This window comes from Lytechinus variegatus, chromosome 11, assembly GCF_018143015.1.
Source record: "Lytechinus variegatus isolate NC3 chromosome 11, Lvar_3.0, whole genome shotgun sequence".
Taxonomy (NCBI): Eukaryota; Metazoa; Echinodermata; class Echinoidea; order Temnopleuroida; family Toxopneustidae; genus Lytechinus; species Lytechinus variegatus.
The window spans coordinates 11779881-11799777 of record NC_054750.1 but is presented as its reverse complement, the minus strand read 5'-3'; the positions used below and the strand labels follow the sequence as shown (position 1 = coordinate 11799777).

At 35.9% G+C, this 19897-nt stretch overlaps 1 protein-coding gene across 2 annotated transcripts in view; it reads left to right on the top strand.

Annotated features, from left to right (window-relative positions):
- Positions 1-19897, top strand: part of LOC121423761 (sodium bicarbonate transporter-like protein 11) — a 61896-nt gene that overhangs the window by 16637 nt on the left and 25362 nt on the right. Inside the window, exons 3-6 of one of the 2 annotated variants that reach the window (XM_041619246.1) lie at positions 4981-5065; positions 12308-12525; positions 14904-15011; positions 18411-18532. In XM_041619246.1, coding sequence (XP_041475180.1) covers positions 4981-5065; positions 12308-12525; positions 14904-15011; positions 18411-18532 — 533 coding nt within the window. The remainder of the gene's footprint in view (positions 1-4980; positions 5066-12307; positions 12526-14903; positions 15012-18410; positions 18533-19897) is intronic. The other variant, XM_041619247.1, reaches the window with a different exon arrangement.

Sequence of the window (19897 nt, the reverse complement as noted above, 5' to 3'; positions counted from 1 at the left end):
TCTTTTTTATGTGGGAAAAGAGGAGAAAACAAAAATAAAAAAGAAATAAGGAAGAAAAGGAGATGTGTCAGCCATTTTGCTCTATAATGCCTATATAATTCAATCAAGGTAAAACATGATGCCACCCATAGGTTGTCTTGTACTCATATATATCCCAGCACTGCCCCAGGAATACCACCCCTTGAGTTGGGAATAAGATCTGGCTTCTTCAGTTCCTGAATTACTTATCCCTCTCTATAGACACATTGCTTCACTGTGCGTGTATCTGCTGTCACTGAGGCAGTAAAAATGTATTGCGTCCCAGTGGCCCATGAAGCCTACCTAAAGGAACTGTCACACCTACAGGGTGTTTGACGAAGACTCAGGTGTGACCTAGAGTCATGCTTAATGCCGAAGCCCACATTGGGGGAAAAAAATTACACAGGGGCTCAGAGCAATTTTGCCCCCAAAGAGATGCTCAAAAGAGCCATGAAAATATAAAACAGAGCCCCAGAAAATTCTCATTCATGGCAATGTTAAAGCTTATCCAATGTTTTGTATTTAGGCACTAGGTTGTGAAAAGTGCGCCCCCCCCCCGGAAAAAAAAAGAATTTTTGCCTGGCGCGCACTAAATAGCATGTGTCCTATCAGCATGATCTGACCAATGATGTCATGTGTTATATTCCACCCCCCAACTGGACTGTAAGTGTACATGTATCTCTATAAGGTTGCATTGAAATATTTATAAAACACCCTTTCGGTGGGTATTTCATGAAATCATTTGTAAAGACGGAATGAGAAAGACAAAAACGCGAGAAATAGAGGGGATAATATTTTTATGATGGGGGGACCTAAAGCTACGCACTTTGTTTACAAACGATAGAAACTATGCCAATCTTAATCTTTGAACAAATTATCTGTCGCTAACTTGTGGCAAATATTCTAAAGATCATTAAGCGAGAACAAAATATCACAAAACTCACTAATACGAAAATCCCGCCGTGTTTTCCGAACACCTCTTGAATTCGCCGCCCGATGTTAGAAGGGGTCCTAAAGCTACGCACTCGATTTATCATGCAAAAAAATAGTATTTCCTGTGCCTCACGTTCTAAAATATATTGAAATTATTATAGGATAAAATGAAATTAAAGCGAATATAACTCCAAACTTCCTGACAGTTGTTGGTTTTCTCTGCATTTAGAGATTTACTGCAGCCTCTGTAGACAAAAATTAATAGGAATTGTTCATCACTCTGCAGTCACAGTTCCACACACAGAGTGCGCATTTGCCATTGAAAACTGCATGCGCGATGAGTGGTGCGTAGCTTTAGGACCCGCGCAGCTTTAGGACCCCCTACCATATATCTTTATCACGAGTAGATGTGAATATACTAATGCAGATAGACTGCTTATTCGAGCAAATTTGTACTACGAAACACAAACAGGGCCCTGTTTCATAAAAGCTACGAATATGGTAACTTTGACATCCAGTTGTAACTACCATGGTAATGCTGATCAACAGCCAATCAGAATCAAGGATTCCATGTAAGTTACCATAGTATTCCATAATGGTAAACTTGCATTCAATGTGGCCATGGAATCTTTTTTAGTTTTAGGTATAATTTTGAAAGACTTTACTTCAATATAGCATTCACACAGTGATATGATAACGTGATGCATATACCAATTTCTAACCTTTTTATGGCACAGCAGCACACCTTGAGAAAGATAAATAAAGTATCTAACAGAAATTCCACAAAAATGGATGAATTTTTCTTCCCTCTTATCTGCAGTAGATATGAATGTATTAGTGAATTGTAGGCTGTATTTATGATTCTTTTTTAAACAAAAATCATGGATACACTTACTGATTTATACTTGTATCTTGGAACCCTGTTCTGTATTAAAGAGTGCTCAAGTAATATACAAAAAATGAATGTCTATGAGTGCAATGGACAGAATACTTCATGAGGTGAAAGATGAAATGATCCATTCAACGAGGCATAGTCCAAGTTGACTGGATCAGACATTTCATCTTTTACCAAATGAAGTATTCTGTCATTGCACAAATGAAAAGAACATTCATTATTTAGTTTATTTTACACCTTGAAACAGACATTTTTTCGTATGAAGTTAATGAATTTCGATGCAGAATATGCCCATGCAGTGCAAGCTCGGTCTGTCCCGTACATATAACATGCGCGCTGCAAATACGTCTTTGCGTGTGGTGCCTGCAGGCTTAGTGCACACGTGCAATGGACAAAATCGTATGGAAACAAAATTGTATAATGAATGGATCCAAAATTGCATGCTTGATGATGTCAGTGTCAAGTGGGCTGAATGATTGATATCAAACAACCAATCAAATGACAAGAATATGTCTAGGCATCATATTTATGTTGATATGGTCCTTGCCAAAGTCTAACTTTCTTTGGTCCTGTACATATGAATAGATGATAAGGAATAGATATTGTGATTGAAGGCAGAACCCTGTCTCATCATTCCGTGCAAGCTTTGCGTGTGTGACTAGTGGGTGACTACTTTTGCTAATCGTAGGTCGCCCACATTGACGACATCTCATATATATCTCGCTCATGGTTGCCAGCAGGAGCGCATTCAAGTCTGATTTGTCCACACAAAAGTTTGAGCATTTGGTTATAATGTGGGTGATTGCCCGCAACTCATATGGAATGATGTGACAGGGCCGTGTAACATGAACTCTTCTTAGAGCTCAATGATTATTATTTTATCATAATATACAGTGGACTGATAGATCTTTAACTAGGATGATAGATACAGATTGAGAGAGATAGAGAGGCTAGGATAAAGGTTTGGAATGCACGCAGACATGCACTGCTGATAGAGCAATTTAACATGATTACACACTTGGCAGAGCTCTGTTATGATTTCATGTCATGTTATAGCCCCGTCAGTATACATGTGAGATGCTTGAAAAATGGGTTCATCTCGGTCATTGGTATATCTCAGCGTAGGATATGGGGTTTCCCAGGCCAAACACGACAATGCAATCTGGCTTACAAATATAGGTTCGACATCTGCACATTTAAAATGCAATATTAGTGCGTTGTTGTTAAGTTCATATGTAAGCCAACCAAAATCATATTCAAAATTATTCAGTGTATACAACATACATCATACTTCAACAAGAAGGGCATTAGATCATGCTAGTTAATATAGCTCTATCACCAACATTCTTTCTCTACTGTGATTAGGTTGGTTAATATATGAATTAACCTTATCAACCGTTGGTTGGAAATATTGCCACTTGCTGTGCAATTTTAGGCAGTGGGTACAAACCAAGCACCCCTCTGTCGGAATGCACCCCCTTAATGACGTCAAGAGAAACTGAGTAGCTTGATTGATGGCAATGTGTAAGATCATCACGATGCCCGGACAGGATGGGCTGACTACCCTTTTTTTCTGCTCCAATTAGACATTTTTCCGCAAAATTTTCCTTGTCATTTTTCTCTGTCTTCTTGATAACATGATTTTTTTTATCAGCATAATGGAAATTTAGCCGCTAGGTTTGCCAGTGCAGGGTAAAAAAAACTACCGGCAGGACGACAGCGAAAATAAAAACAAATTTGTTGAAATATTTTTGTGGCTCATTTTACAGCAGAAGATACAAATTGTATTTGTCTTATACTGACTTCTGTTCAAGTCACCCAGAAACCTTCCTCTGTTTTTGATTACTAATATCATGATAGATTTAAGATTTTTATATGAAAAATGAAATTGTAGCTGGATATGGCTACTTGTTGTCTTAAGAAGTAATAATTAGTATTCTTTTTTAAACTGTATACCTCACACAGCTTAAAGTTGCTCAGATACTGCAGTACCTGGTACATCTAAACAAATCTCTTTGAGGGGTTGTCTAAATTTTTCATAATGTTGCTATTATGAAGTGAGTTATCACCTCCCCTATCTAAAACCTGTTTGATAATTCATTTCTCCTGTGTTCTTTCTGATTTCAACTATTAAAGCTGGGAGATGGAATTTATTGATATGTTTTTCTTATTCTGCTTTTATGAGAATGTTCATTACGTCAGGGGGAATCCCTTTTTTGACAAAGTGAAAGAGAGAGAAGAGAGTTGAAAAGAAAGAGAGTAGGAAAGCATAGAAAACAGGGGAAGGGGGAGATAGAAGTGTTACATGGAAGGGGGGGAGAGGTTTTTTTCCCAGGGGGTGTTTTACAGGGGGAGAAAAAAAAATGAGGATTTAGGATATTAGATAGAAAGAGGGGGGCACCCACGCCCAGGTCCAGTTATGGGAAGTTCTCATAATTTGCTTTTCAAACCTAAGAATAGGAGATGCCTTTGAACAATCTCTGTGAAATCCCATATGTCTTGCACTGTCTAGTAATTAGGCAATGTTCTCTTATGTTATTACAGACAATTTGCTATCATACTGGCAAAATTTATTGGAGTAGATTATAAGATACGATATGTTATCAAGTCTGGAAGCACCTTAAAGTAGGTAATATTCAAGAATGGTCTGTTCGAACTATCCCAGGGACAGCAGTAAACAAATATACATTAGCATTCAGAACTCAAACAAATTTGATACCCTCTGTACACCTGTGAACAAATTTGTCTTGTGTCTTATTTTTTTTTATTGCATTTGATTTCTTTCTATCCCCAATTGAGTTGTTCTTTCATCTCTTATTTTCACTGATTTTTCTTTCTATCCTCTAATACATGAAAGGGTGGAAATTTTTAGCATTTTAAGTTTTTTGTTCTATCTTTGTAACAGTTATAATGAATGGCAAATACCCTTGATAAGCCTACGTGACATTCGGTTACACCTCTTTGTCCTGCTTAATTTTTTATTGTAAAATATTCTAATATTTTTCATGTTTATCCTTTGACTTTGGTTTGGTGTGATTTCAATGCTTGTTTTCTTATCTTCTCAATAGAAACATGGAATATTAATAAATGAAAATGTAGAAATTAATCATCTTTCTTTGCTCTTCTTATTCCAGTTCACGTACTCTCAAAGACCGTGCAGGGCACCAGTACAAGTGAAGGCGGTGGCTTTGACTATGATCAGTCATGGATATGTGCATTGTAAGTATTCTTCATTCATCACTGCACTTTCTTTATCATAGAACCTTATATTCAGACTATTGTTTGTTTGGAGAATGTAGCCTCTTTCTTTTACTTCTCTCCTGTCCAACTATTCTTATATGTCTGTAAACTGCAACCTCAGACTGTAACTTGTGAAAAAATATGAACAATTATTATATAGGGCTCACAAGGCAATATTACATAGCTCTGAACGGCATGCCATCTGTGTAGCACATTTAGCTCATGTAAACATTCATTGAAAACAGCTGTACCTCATCAAATCATAATCAAGGTCGCTCTTTTCCATTTTTCTGTTACCAGTTTGTTTACAAAATGGGGGGAGGGGATTCGATGGGGCATGAGGACCCCCCCCCCCTTAATAGTATGATCTCAGGTCTCAGGATTATTAGCTTGAAGGGTTCACTATTTTTCATTTAGAGGTAAATGCAAAATCTAGTTTTAGATACAGGAAAGTTTGAAATTCACTTGGCGAAATATCTCCGTAATTCTAGATAAGTTTACAAGGAGGTTCGGCATTAATATCTTAAGATATTAAGATATCAATTGACATGTAGAAAAATTAGACAAATGAAAACTGAAGTTGCAAAGTCCAGATGAACAAAATATAATTATAAAGATATCCAGATACCGGTAAATAAACATTATTAAAATGATAGGGTATGAAAATATTCATTATACATGAATGAATATCAGTTCAATCCATTATGGGCTTGTTTCATTCATTGACATCCTTTTCATAACAAATTGTTTTAATAGGTAACTACGTGCAGTCGTGTACAAGCTGCACAACACAGACTGGGCAGTAATATTCAATTCATCCTATAATTTGTCAAAGCGATTGCACTGAAGAACTCTAATCAAGTTTGAAGGTCATTATTAATATTGATGGTAGACAGTGATATACAGGACAGTCTATCAGGTAGATGGTCATGAAGCAATGACTTTGACATTTAGATTAATCCCTACCATACATGTATATTGCTTAATCATAAAAGCTGCATACATGTGTGATTGTGTATTGGTGTACTTTTTGTGAATTCTATGTGGTATTGTATCCTTGATTTCTTTTTCAAATAAGATATTTGGTCTCTTTTTATCATAATTGAAGACAGCAGAATTATAGAATATATTTTGTTTTTCAGGTTGAGAATATTTCCACTAATTTCAATTCAAATACTTTATTCAACCTTTTTTTTTAATTCCTGAATCTCCATATTATTAGATAAATATTAAAGATAGCAAATACATTAGATTTAGATATCAGTGATACAGTCCTTCACGTTTATAATTTCGTGGAGCTCAATAAATCGCTCTCCTTATTTTTTTGAGGAGCTCAATTGAGCTCCTCAGAATCGCTCTCCGTGAGGAGCTCAAATCAATTCATTACAATACATGTATGATAAATTGTAGATTTTTCTTCACATTGTATATATGTAATAGCTGTGTTAGATATTAATTAATCTGTGGTGAAACTAGGCCTGGGTCACGTCAATACGTTTACAAGATGTACACGCTCCTGCTAAAAAAAAAATTATAAAAAAAATTAAAAATTGCTAAAATTTCACATTTTACATCTTTAAATCCATGAAATGGCCTTCTTTTTTCCATAATTCCTTGAAATTACTTTGATTTAGTTGAAAACTATCAGAAAAATGAAGAATATTCACCACTTTCCCGACTCTGATTTGAACATACCTCGGTATATATTGTAGTCCCACATGTAGACTTCCATGGTGTTGCCATGAAAATCTACATATGGGACTACATGGGACTGCAATATTTACTGAGATTACATTAAAATCAGAGTCAGGAAAGAGATGAATATTCTTTATTTTTCTGATAGATTTCAACTAAAAGTAATTTCAAGGAATTATGGAAAAAAGAAGGCCATTTCATGGATTTAAAGATGTGAAATTTTAGCAATTTTTTTTTCATTTTTTTTTAAGGAGCATGCTTTTTTGCTCTCTTCATTTTTTTTAAGGAGTGCGGTAGGAGCGCCGGTGCGATCGCGCTCCTCAAAAATGAAGGTCTGGTGATAATAGTATGCCACATCGTATAGTCATGGTTATGAAACTTTTATACACATGCAGGCCAACATGTATACCACCATGGCTTGGGCAATGCATGTTAGATTAATTTGACCTCTATGAGTGTGTCTGAATATCTTCTCTCTATGGTATGTTTTAATATAGAGTTAGTTCCTGCAAATTGAGGAGCATTATATTCAGGGGCCGAACAAGGATTTACCAAAATGAGGGAGGGGGGCAATGTTTTTTTTTAACTTGAAAACCAAACTCATGAGAGCATTTCCCCATTAAAAAAAATTGACAGCAAAAATAAAAAGTTTGCAAATTCGGCTAGGGAGACAAGGTCCGCTGCCTCCCACCCCCCCCCCCCCCCCCCGCATTTGCGCCTGATTATGTCGGATAAGTACTAGGAGTGCCCCTGTGTGTTAATGCTAGTGCAATGAAGTTCAATTGTAACATCATGTCACAGACGTCTCTATATTTAAAAATCTATTGCTTGGGCCATGCATGATGAGTAAGATTACTTTGACCTCTGTTATTATATCTGAATGATGATCATTATGCTCTCTTCCCCCTCTACATAGGCAAGGTCATTGTGATTCCAACTTTTATTCTCATGTGGTCTTGTGTATGTTTCTACTACATTTGCATAAAGTAATCAGTCTATGTATTCTTCTGCTTAATTTCTTCTTTTTTCTATCTCATCAGTTATTCACTAAACTTAATTGAATGAATTTCTATTTTTCTTCTGATATTTTTTTCCTTTTGATAAGTCTCTGTTGTGTTTTATACAAGCAATGATTATTCTTTTTGTTTAGTACCTTTTGTTGAGTAGGCTATTATTTCTTTCAGCTTATTCACATGAATTTATTACTATTTCTTTTCCTATATTCGTTTATTTTGATTAATTTCTGTTGTATTTTGTAGAAGCAGTGATTATGCTCAATTGTTTTTGGCCTGAATAATGATCATTAAGCTCTCTTCTCTAATTAGGCAAGGTTATTGTAATTTTTATTTTTATGTGGTCTTATATATGTTTTCTGCTACATTTATAAAGAAATAAATCATGCATTCTTCAGATTTTTTTTCTATCATTAAGAATTAGTCACTTAATTTGATTAAATTATTTCTACTTCTTTTCTGAAAATGTTCTCTTAGTTTCTGTTGTATAGTACCTTTTGTTGAGCTGGCAATTATTCCTTTCAGCTTTAAAAAACAAAGTATATGTGTGTGACACATTATAACAAAAAAGAACCAGTTTTGTCTAGTTATGAAAAGATTGTCAGATGTTTGAAAATTAAATCCAAATTCTCCTCAACAATAGGTTTATCTGAATTAGTAGAGAAAAATCAATCCATTTTTGTGCATTACTGATGCTTTAAACAAAATTATATAGAGATATAAGAAACTTCAGAGTTTTCTTTAATTTCAATAAGCAGTTATGCACCACCTGGGTGATTGGCAATAATTTTTTGTTTGTTTTATAGTCCCATTCCTTTACCTCAAACACTAGATATTCCCATTATGAAATGGCTTGAACATTTTCAAACAAGATGTAATTCACATGTAATTCCCTCTAATACCATATTGGTTCAGAATAGATATTGATGAATATTTCATTCCATTTTGGCTGCTGGGAGATAGGGGGTTTTCAATCTATGCAGTGTGCTAGAAGTGCGAATGGATGGTTTGGTCCCTTGGCTAACCTGGGAAGTATTTTATGAAACAAATACACAGTGATTTTCAATGGTTATTGTTATAAGCTACTAAAATCCTGCATCTGATTGGCTCAGAGCAAAGTTATCAGTGAAAAATCACTCATTTTTTGTTTCATGAAGACCATATAAAACAAGTAGCACTTCCAACCATTAAAACATGCTACATATCGAAGGTAAGCAAATAAATCCAGAAGGGCATACCTTTCTTTTGGCTATTCTGAAAATCACAAAGCCTTTTTCTTGATTCAACTTCTTATACGTAAAATGAAAAGGCATTTTACCACATCGTCATGGAGCACTCAAGCTCCCCCCCCCCTCAAGAAAAAAAAATCTGAGTAACAACCTTCTGTATGGTAGGAAATAATAACACATCACTTTTCTCCAAATCTTTGTTTTTGACATGGAAGGGAGAAAATAAAAGATAATGCGCAAGTCAATTTCACCATTCTATTTCTAATTTGGAAAGGTGTTAGCACAATTTTCCCAGGTCTCTCTTCCTCTCATGCTCGAAGTGGACTCAATTCCCAGGTCATTTACTCCGGCAGATGAGGGCCGGGTATCAAGTAATATCGCCAAATATATCTCCCTATGTGTGAAATTGGCTCTGAATCCCGTTTTGCGACGTCCCCCGCTCCCATCTACCGGTGGAGCAGTCTGATAAATGACTACTCTTCTTCACTGATTTGCTGTTGGGTCACTAGAGGATAACGAAAAGGGGGCAATTAAGGACCAATTGAATCATTCGATAGCAGGTGCTTCTTACACATGAGATCTCCAAAGCCAATACATCATCTGCACTCTTTAACGTGCGACTAATCGACATCGAGAAGGGACATAGATTGCCACCGATTTGAACAATTGGTCCAGATTTGAAGAATGGGGGGAAATTAAGCATGGTAGCATTGACATTATTTTGGTGAAGATATCTTAATTATCATGGTTAGTGGGAAATAAAATAAGATGAAATATATTTGGCCATAATGTTTATATTAATTGCATATTTCCTAGGGTGTTTATATTAATTGCATATTTCCTATGTACTTTCTGTGGCTATGAAAATAAAGGTTTTATTTTGGTGAAGATAGCTAATAAAATGGACCATAAAGACTTGCAGAAAATATATGAAATATTGCCTATAACACCTTACTTTGGTTGCCTTAAATAGGATGTGTGGGTTATGATTTGGTCGGTACCGAGATTGATAGTCTTCATGATGAAGATAATTTAACGGATTATAGTATTAGATTGTAGAGGAAATAAAAAATAAAATATTTTCCAGAATTTTGATTGCCTGTGAAATGATTGGGTTATTTGTATCTCTGTTTACGGCTATGAATATTTGTAGTCCTGTTATGAAAGAAATATCTGAAAGAATTGAGAGTTGAGGAAAATGAAAAATGAAATTGTTCTTAAATTAATAGTTTCCTTTAGGATGCCTAGGTTATTTTCTTTTTATATAAAAAACTGCAACAATGATCAATGATTTTCGTTAGTAGCACAATTTTGGTCATTAATTGCATGAACTGTAATCAGTAAAAACTTAACCAACCATGGATTTATGAACTTCTTGTAAAAATGAAAATTGGCAGAGAAGTTTGTACCTTTTCTGCCTGCCCTGTGAGAAGAAAAACTTTGGAAACATGTAATGAGTTGTGACTGTCACAAAGTGCAATAGGTGTAACTTTCATAAACAGCTTGTTAAAATACCTATTTAAATCCACCAACTCTTATCTCATTTAGAGTGTTTCATCACTGGCTCACCACGACGACGTGTCACTCCCATTATTTACCCCATGAGCACACAACCTCGACTCGTGTAACACGACATCACTGGGATGGCGACTGACTTGTTTACAGTAGCGATAGCAAACGTGTGAATCCTGCACCTTTACTTGGTAGGGTGAGAGGATCAGGTGTGTTGGTGATCAGCATGAGGGTCATTCCTACCCTGACTGTCATGTCTATCTGTGTTCTTCCTCCGTTGCTTGCGGCCTTTCGATCCCCTCTGAAATTAGTGATCAATAAGAATTTCCTTCAATTTCCTTTCAATATGGTGTGACAAGCTCTGTATTTTTTCATGGTGTTTAGAGATGATGAGAAATGTCACCCTACTGAATGCTACTGAAACATTACATGCTTCAAATATTAGAAAAAAATAAGTCTAGTGAACAAAGCAATGATTACATAATGATTTCGCTCGATGTCATGAATCATCATAATTGATGTCATAATAATTTCATTATGATGTCATGAATTTGTTTTTGCAACTTTGGACATTACTTAATTTGCACTAGTGTCTTTCCTCACTTGAGCTTTGAATGTGACCTTTGGTACACTGTGAAAATGATTTTTGAAATTTCAAGCTTTTTTTTTTAGCATGTCACTCCGAAAATTATATTGTTTAAACTTTTAAACAGGTTGTTTAAAATAGTCAAATAATTGTTTAAAAGTTTAATCGCTTGTTGTTAGAGTGACAGGCTTAAGCAGCATGCTTTAACTTTTAAACAGCATTCTTACAGTGAAAGATAGTATAAAAGCCTGCTTGGGCTCCTTCCTTGAATAGGGTGTGATAAAATGGTACCATCAGGGACAATTCCCTGGTACTGTATAGAAATTAAAATTCATCAAAACCCAGAGTGCATTTCACAAATACATGTAGAGTCTATTATATTCTGGAGGTGATGCTTCAGAAGCTTTATTGCATCTAATCTTGAGATGATTCTGATTAAGATGATATGCCAGGGCCCCATCTTACAAAGAGTTATGATTGATCCAATCAGTTGTAACTTTATGGAAATCCATCAGTGTCATAATTTTTTTACAGGAAATTTGCACAATTTTTTTTTTTAAACAAAGAAGCAAAGCAAAATTTCAAGAAAACAATAAATGCATGAATATACATAATAAAAAATATTTTGAATAAACATGCATAATATATGTTGATCTTGCTGGCTTTCCATAGTTGATGATGATTGGATCAATCACAACTCTTTGTCACAAATAGCAGGATAATTTTGGAAACCTCAGGCTGGCAGAGATTAATCTTATGATATTTAGATTTGTCCTGTTGGAGATGCTCATTACTGTTGTGATATAGAAGCAAGGTTTTCCTCGCAAACCTGGAGGACAACCTTTATTCATGTTAGTGAACTTTGCTCTTAACTCTTTACTTTTATCAATCATTTCCATACAGATGCTCCTTGCCATCAAAATCCCTTACTTCATCTTAGTTATGTCTCCCATACCTATACTTGTAATGAATCACCACTTCTTGACATTTAATCTGTTATTTTCCACACAGATGCTCCTTGCCATCATTGCAAAGATGCAAGGTGGCAATTGCAAGGCTGAAGCACCCTGCCAACTAGGGCCATACAAGCCAAGAGATCTATTACTTCATCTTAGTTGTGTCTCCCATACCTATACTTGTAATGAATCACCACTTCTTGACATTTAATCTGTTATTTTCCACACAGATGCTCCTTGCCATCGTTGCAAAGACGCAAGGTGGCCATTGCAAGGTTGAAGCACCCTGCCAACTTGGGACGTACGAGTCAAGAGATCCGTTTCTTCATTCTTGTCCTGGCCCCCATGAGGGAGAAGGGGACCAAGAATGCCCTAGAGACAGCAAGGACGTTTGCAACACTCCTGGCTGACATTGAGTGCAGGCAGAAGCTACTGGAAGTCAAAACAGGTAGTTTGAATTACTTATTGCATGAAACACTAATCTTACATGTGTAGGGGGGGGGGGGTAAGTTGAGCATACTAGGGGCAAGTTGAGCCACCACATCCAGGCCAATAATGAATGAGTCAGACATTGTGGTGGTGTCATGTATTGATGACCCATTACATAACCCTTAACCCCACCACATTGTTTAAACTTTGAAACAAAAAGTACTTTTTTAGATGGGAGAATACAAATTTCAGCCAAAAAAAGCAAAAAAGGGTGTGAAATAAACAAGTGATTTTTACCTACACACGTCTTTAAATATAATAGAGAAATAAGAACGATATTGTTAGTCCAGGTATGGATTCTCATTTCTGTCATAGTCTTTTACATGATGGATGCATAAGAAATGTATAGATTTGAAAATAATGCATTAAGTTCAGACTGGGGTAATTTGAGCCAGCCATCATGGGGCAAGTTGAGTCATGGTAATTCTTATGGTAATGTATAAAAAAAAACTTTTAAAAGCCATTGATATTTAGGCAGAAAGGAGCATATTCATATGACAGTTCTTTTACTTTTAGAGGATGTTAGTATTTGTAGTGAATTGGCAAGTGAAAAGACTTTACTTAAAAAATTGACTGCTGGTTTTTCCCGCATACATTTTGTACATAGTTTTTGTGGCTCAACTTACCCCAGTAGGTGGCACAACTTACCCCACAAATGTGGCAAGTTGGGCCATTTGACATCGTTTTTTTTTTTCAAAGGTGACAATGACTTTCAGTGTGGGGGAAGAAAGTTATATATAGAAATATAGGTGAAAAATATTTCCTAAGAATGAAATGTAAAGGAAAGGTACGTATTTCTACAAGATTATTAGTCATATCAATTCTAACATGCAAAATGCAAAAAGTGTCGCAACTTACCCCGCCTTCCCCTACATAAAACAGAAAATGATCCAATGTCTTTCAGGAGAATGCCTGCATTGATATAGTCCAAACTGGCCATTGATAGGTTGAATCTCCCTTTCCCAAGCAAATATAGAGGGACATACTCCCTAATTTTGACCCAGTGCCAACTCTTTCATCACTTGTTTGGCAAAGTTTCAGGAATTCAGGAGTCAGTCTCTTTACATTAGCTTGAGAATGGGAGCTTCCCTCAATCAACAGCCAATCTGGACTAGAATTGATATTATTGCTTTGGCATATCCCCCCCCTAAAAAAAGTGGGAAAACATTGTTTATATGAGGACGACCATATTCAGATAGGACGCCACACTGGGAGCTCTTGATGCCTTTCCCCTGCAAAGCAATAATCGATGCAATGTTAAGTTCTAGGCCCCCTTTCCTCCCCCAAAATAATGAATTGATAAATAATAAATAAAGCGGGGACAAAGATTACCTAAAGAATATAATTTTTTACCCACATAGTGCAATATCATATGCTGAGAACCTCTATTTTTAGGATACTACAATGCATAGTAGGATATTGATATTGAAGACAGGAAGGGTTGTATATTATAAAAGAAGGGCCTCAGGCAACTCTCATACATCATTCTAATCTAGAGTCAAATGGGGACCGACAGGGTTTTGATGAAGTCTTCGTCAAGAGAGGACTTTGTTTTCTATCAAAGGGTATCGCTAGGAAAAGAGACACAATAATTATATCTTGGGGCTGTTTTACAGAGAGTTTAAGTGTGACCTAAATTCCTGCTTAATCACCAATGTGCACATGATATTTAATCCATAGTATCATTGATTAATACGTGGTAGAGCATGTCCCCTACTGACAAGTGTGGTCATGCGGTATATATGCGATGCCCAATCGAGAATCATTTTAAGTAAGAAGTACATTCTTTGTGAGACACCCCTTGGTAGCAACCTGTATGCTTATATAACAAAATTATAATTTTCCAGTCTTTATTCTTTGAGTTTTTACTTGAAGTAAAGTGCCTTCATATAAGCACTGGTTAACAGTGGCGGACGGTGACCCGGAGGAGACAAAGCATTGGAGGGGCACTGTATTGTTTGTGAAGAATGCTGTGCCCCTCCAATGCTTTGTCTCCTCCGGGTCACGGTCCGCCACTGCTGGTCAATGTTGCTATGTCAGTAGCTATGTCAATAGTGCAAAATGAAAATATGTTCTGGTATGGGCTCTGCTGCATAAAATTTTGTACTAACGTAGCAACTTGGTAACTATCATTGTTAACAATCCTACACAATCAATCAGAATCAAGGATTTCTGGGGACTGGATGGCAACGTTAGTATATGCAACAGACCCTAGGAATCTCATGAAACTGTGTTACATCATGGTTTATGTTAAGCTGTGCTGTAGTTTAGTGCCCAGTAGTGTAGTGTAGTTGTGAAGTTTCAGAGTAGTTTTTAAGTATTGCTTTGTCCAATCAGCTGTCGAGGATTGCATGTCTTCTTCATCTTCAAAGACTGACTCTAGGCAGACAGATAGTCTCTCTGTTCCTTCTAATCCTTCCGTACCGGAGACTGACATTGAAGCAGGTCAGCTAGCCTTTCACAACCTCAGTTCTAACATCCGTTCTAGAATTGAAGAGCTTTGTCTCAAATGTGATAAATCTGCATCTAAAACAAAAAGTTTGAAACAAATGAGAGAAAAAATGATGCTCAAATTGAAGAGTTTCATCTCATATGCAAAAAAAAAAAAAATGTTTTTGGGAAATGATTGCTCAGAATTTTAGATTTTGTTTCAAATTGGCAAATCTGAGTATGAAACCAAGAAGATTCAAAATTAGAATGTGAGAAATTCGAGTCTGAATTGAGAACATTATTGAAGAACCCTGTCTCAGATGCAATAGATTTGAGTCTGAAACCAGTTAGACTCTTGAAGATATGATAAATTTGTGTCTGAAACTTAAAATTCAAGAGCATCTGTTTAACTATGATGAATTTTTAGATTGAAACCAAAGTCTGATACTCAAAACCAAAAACTAAAGTCTGAAACAACCCTGTTCAAATTGGAAAGCGTAAATCTCAAATTTGATAGCTCTGAGCTTAAAGTAGATCTCCTTAAACTATCATCTTTGTCCTAAATGTACTAACTCTTTAGTCTGAAACCAAGATTGCTCAAATTAGAGATCTCTAACTCAAAATTTATAGTTCTGAGTCTTATAACAGAACACTCGGAATTAAAAGGTTTGTCCTGAACGTGATAAATCCAAGTCTGAAACAAAGAATGCTCAAATTGAGGAGCTCTTTCTGAATTGTTCTAAACCGGAGTTTGAAATCTAGAACAATCAAACTAAAAGACCTTTACGTCTGAGTTGAAACCAAATCTACTCAATTTGAATATATTTAATTTTTATTTACATATCTGTATTATTTCGATGCAGATTGTTTGTTTAGGATATGAGAAAAGGGATATGTGTGTAGGTCATATGTTCAAGGGGGGGTATTCTCTTTCTTATTCTCCTTCCCCTCTATCCCTCCCCTCCTACCCAAAACCACCACATCCAAAGATTGAGTCAATTACCAAAAGTAACCCTCTAAGAATATGAACAATTATTGTCAATGATCATAGCATTCAATTAATAAATTTGTAATGTGGCAAGATTTTAGAGTGGCTGTTTCTGAATTATATTTTATTTGGAATACATATGTATTTTCTCTTGTACAGTTATAAAGAGAAAGATACTTCCATTTCATATAAACAAAATGAATTCGGCCAAAATTATTCCTTGAGACAGAATTATCATGCAGTTGCGATAAAGCTCTTCAAATGATTTCTTCTATTTCCCATAAAATTTGGGTAATTTACTGTTCCCTTGTTTTGAAAGTTCTCTAGCAAAACTTTTTTTGGTCAGTTCTGTGTACTAACTTAATGCCAGCAACTTTTGTCCTAACTAAATAATAACGATAATAGCTGGATTTATAAAGCGCTTTTTGCCTGAGGATACAAAGCGCTGCTATTACTACCCTGGCTTTAGCTCAAGCTACCATCACCGGCACTCAGTGCAGGCAAGGAGTTACTCCTTCCGGTTACCCATTCACCCCACCTGGGTCAAGTGCAGCACAGTATGGATAAATTTTTTGCTGAAGGAAAACATGCCATGGCTGGGATTCAAAACCACAACCCTCTATCTCAAAGGCAAGAGTCAGAACCACTAGACCATGATGCACCCACTATATATCAGGAAACTTCCTCAAAGCTAAATCCATTTTTATTTATTACTCTACGTGTCTACCTCTGTCACAAAATGGATTTAATCCTGAAGTAATTGTTACTTTGGTAGAATATCTATATAATATTGACTGGCCTTGAGGGGAGCATCGAATATGTCGCCCGCAACAGAATCATATTGGCCCGAGTCTTTAGATGAGGGCAACATATTTTATGTTTCCCGAAAGAAGAGCCAGTCAATATTATAATTATTTCCTAAGGCTGTACAATGTGTAATTCAAGCTATTATTTGGAACAATTTATAAGCCTGTTTGCTTATCACTACTTCTGATTTCAGGTAATTCACAAACTTAGCAAAGTAACCCTTAATGAGCAAATGTGAGGTGAATTGTTACCTTGCAGTCGCACATCATGCATGGCGCGCAAATACACTTAACGCATAGAAATCTTGCGCTTGGGTTCGTGTATGCACTGGTCGCGCCGCGCATTATCTACAATGCGTTAGTTCATAAACTGGTTGCAGCCAGATTTCTCAAATACTGAAATTAGCTATCAAAATCGGCTCCTACTGTACAAGCACATTAGCAGAAATATGGCCAATATTGTCCTCTATTTTGTACTAGATTCCTATGGGTAAAGCCCAGGGAGGGTAACATGGCAAATATTTACATCATAGGTCTTGGATTGAGAGTAGTGAGCTAAATATGACTTTTATTTATCTGCTAAAATACCTTGTATAGGTAATGATAATGATTTTGTTCTTAAATCATTCTGAAGCATTCACTCTCATTCACTTTTATTGTTTCTTTTTGAGGCAAGTGTATTAGACATTCATGGGGACTGAGCCTCAATGTATATCAGGCCTAACGTATGTAGTCAAAACTAGGGTAATAGATAACGTGGTGAAGATTTTGATGAAGGAACTCAATCCATTTATCATTTGGCCTCTGATTAATATTATATCAACTCATATCTTTGGATCATAAAATATTTGCAGTTGTAACTGAGACTGTTGTGAACTGAAGGGCTACTAGACCTTGGCTTCGATAGGCATGTGTTTTCAAAGTACTCCAAGTTTTTGTTTTTTCTATTATTGTTTTACTTTTCTTTTCTTGTTTTGTTTTGTTTATTTCCTACATTCGTTTTCTTAATATTCATGACAGTCATGTTGTTTTTTAATAAAAAAAGAAGGATTACTAGACCTTTGCTTCTTTGAATATGTTTTTCACCTTCCACATTTGTGTTCCATCCATCTTTTACCTTTATTAATCTTGTTCATGTCCCTGCATTCATTGTCTTTATTTATGTACATGACAGACATTTTTTTTGTTCTAACCTAATGACTAAGGGGCACGTGACTTGGTTAGCATCTTTTGGTATTGGTTTTCATTATTCTCTGTGTTTTTATATTTTTCATCCATGTTTTATCATAATTTTTTGGTTATTTGAATTTTTCAATAATGGAAATGTTTCTCTTTTACCCTATATCGTATTCATGCAATGAAAAACAAAAAGAAAAAAAATATATGATTGAGGATTTACACAATATTCTAAGAGAGTACTGTTGCTTGAGCATCAAATTGAATGTAACCTACAAAACTTGCATAGACGTTTTACTGATTATTATGCTCTTTTAACCTACATGTAGAAAACTTGTGTTAATCTTCAATCATGATGTCATTCTCATTTAACCTAGAATACTTGCACTTCTCTCTTTAATCACAATACAATTTTCTTCAAATTTGAATCTGCTTTTATTTCAGAGGAAGAATTTAAACAGATGCTTCATCAGCATGCCAAAGATCTTGCCATCCAGCAGAGTTACCCACCAAGACACTCGCGTACCTCCAGGCCTAGCGTAGGACCCTTCGACAATTTCAATGAAGTAAGTAACGTACACCTACCTATACTTAATTTGATAAATGAAACTATGCAACAATTATACCGTACTTGATACAAATGTTTCCTAGTGCTGAATATGAGGTAACTAGTCAAGAGTCTGTGTCATGTCTTTTTACAGGAATGGTGCTATTGGTCTTATCGTAGCAGCTTCCCAAATTATCCATTATTTGTTTATGCTCAAATTATAGGATTGGTAAAAATTGTGGAATTTCTGCAAGGAAGACTTGGCTATGACTTTTGACAAAGTACCTTATTATTCCTGCTTTAGCATGGTTGCAATTTTAAGCATTTTAAGGAATGAACTCTTTGTGACTACCCATTTACCTCACCAAGGTCAAGTGTGGCAAATATAGATCAATGCCTTTTCATAGGACATAAGTGAATCTAGCCACAATAATATTGTTGTGATCTATAGTTCGGAGACATATCCTCAACACCTCTTTACCCCGACTTGCTAGAGTGGCTAAAATTCATTCAATACTAACTTTTTAAGATTTTGATTGGACTGTATTTTGGTTGCAGGGGGGGGGGGGGAATTTCCTTCCTCTGCAACAGTCTTTGTTGCCTCGTCTTATCCCATTGACTTAAACATAAAAAAATGTTGCTGGACATTGTTGCAAGATGTTTAAATTGGGCTTTATAGAGTGTGGAAGCCTTTATTTATCAGTTTAACACATCATTGGTGATGGCATTCTGATGCGTGAAGCCCGCTCGTAACTCTTGATATTCTTTCATTAACTGGATAATAGATTTCAGGTGACTAGCGCTCGTTGATGAAAACAGGTTGTCATCCTTTCCTATCTGGTCCATCTATTATGGAAGATGAGCCGTTTCTTCAGATTAGCATGTCCCCCACATTTCAGAGGAAGATGTAGTACTGATATACAGCTCACAATGAAAAGAGCATAGTGTCTTCAGTTTAATTGTGCAAGTAATGGGTTTAAAGATTATTATTTTAATCAAAATTATTATTATTTTTTACATTTAATGGCTTGAATGAATCCATGTCCATCGAAGGCAATATCTTGGGAGGCCCTGTTGATTGGCATCAATTCCTTTTCACGGGTCTTGGAGAATTTTTATGCCCTTTTCATTATAGTTTTCGGTAATATGAAAATGTGCCCTTTGTTAAAAGCGGCCTTGCCCTAAAAAATGGCAAAATTGAAAGCCTGATGTGAGTGTAATCGCAAAAGGGCTATAAGAGATTGCTGGACATTCAGTGATACAAACACTGTTGCTATTTTGAATTTTATCATTCTTAATTCTTTGATGTTCTACCTTTTTACATATGGAAATTGACTACTAGGAGCCACATGTTTGCACTCGGAAATTCATTAACAGGCCAACA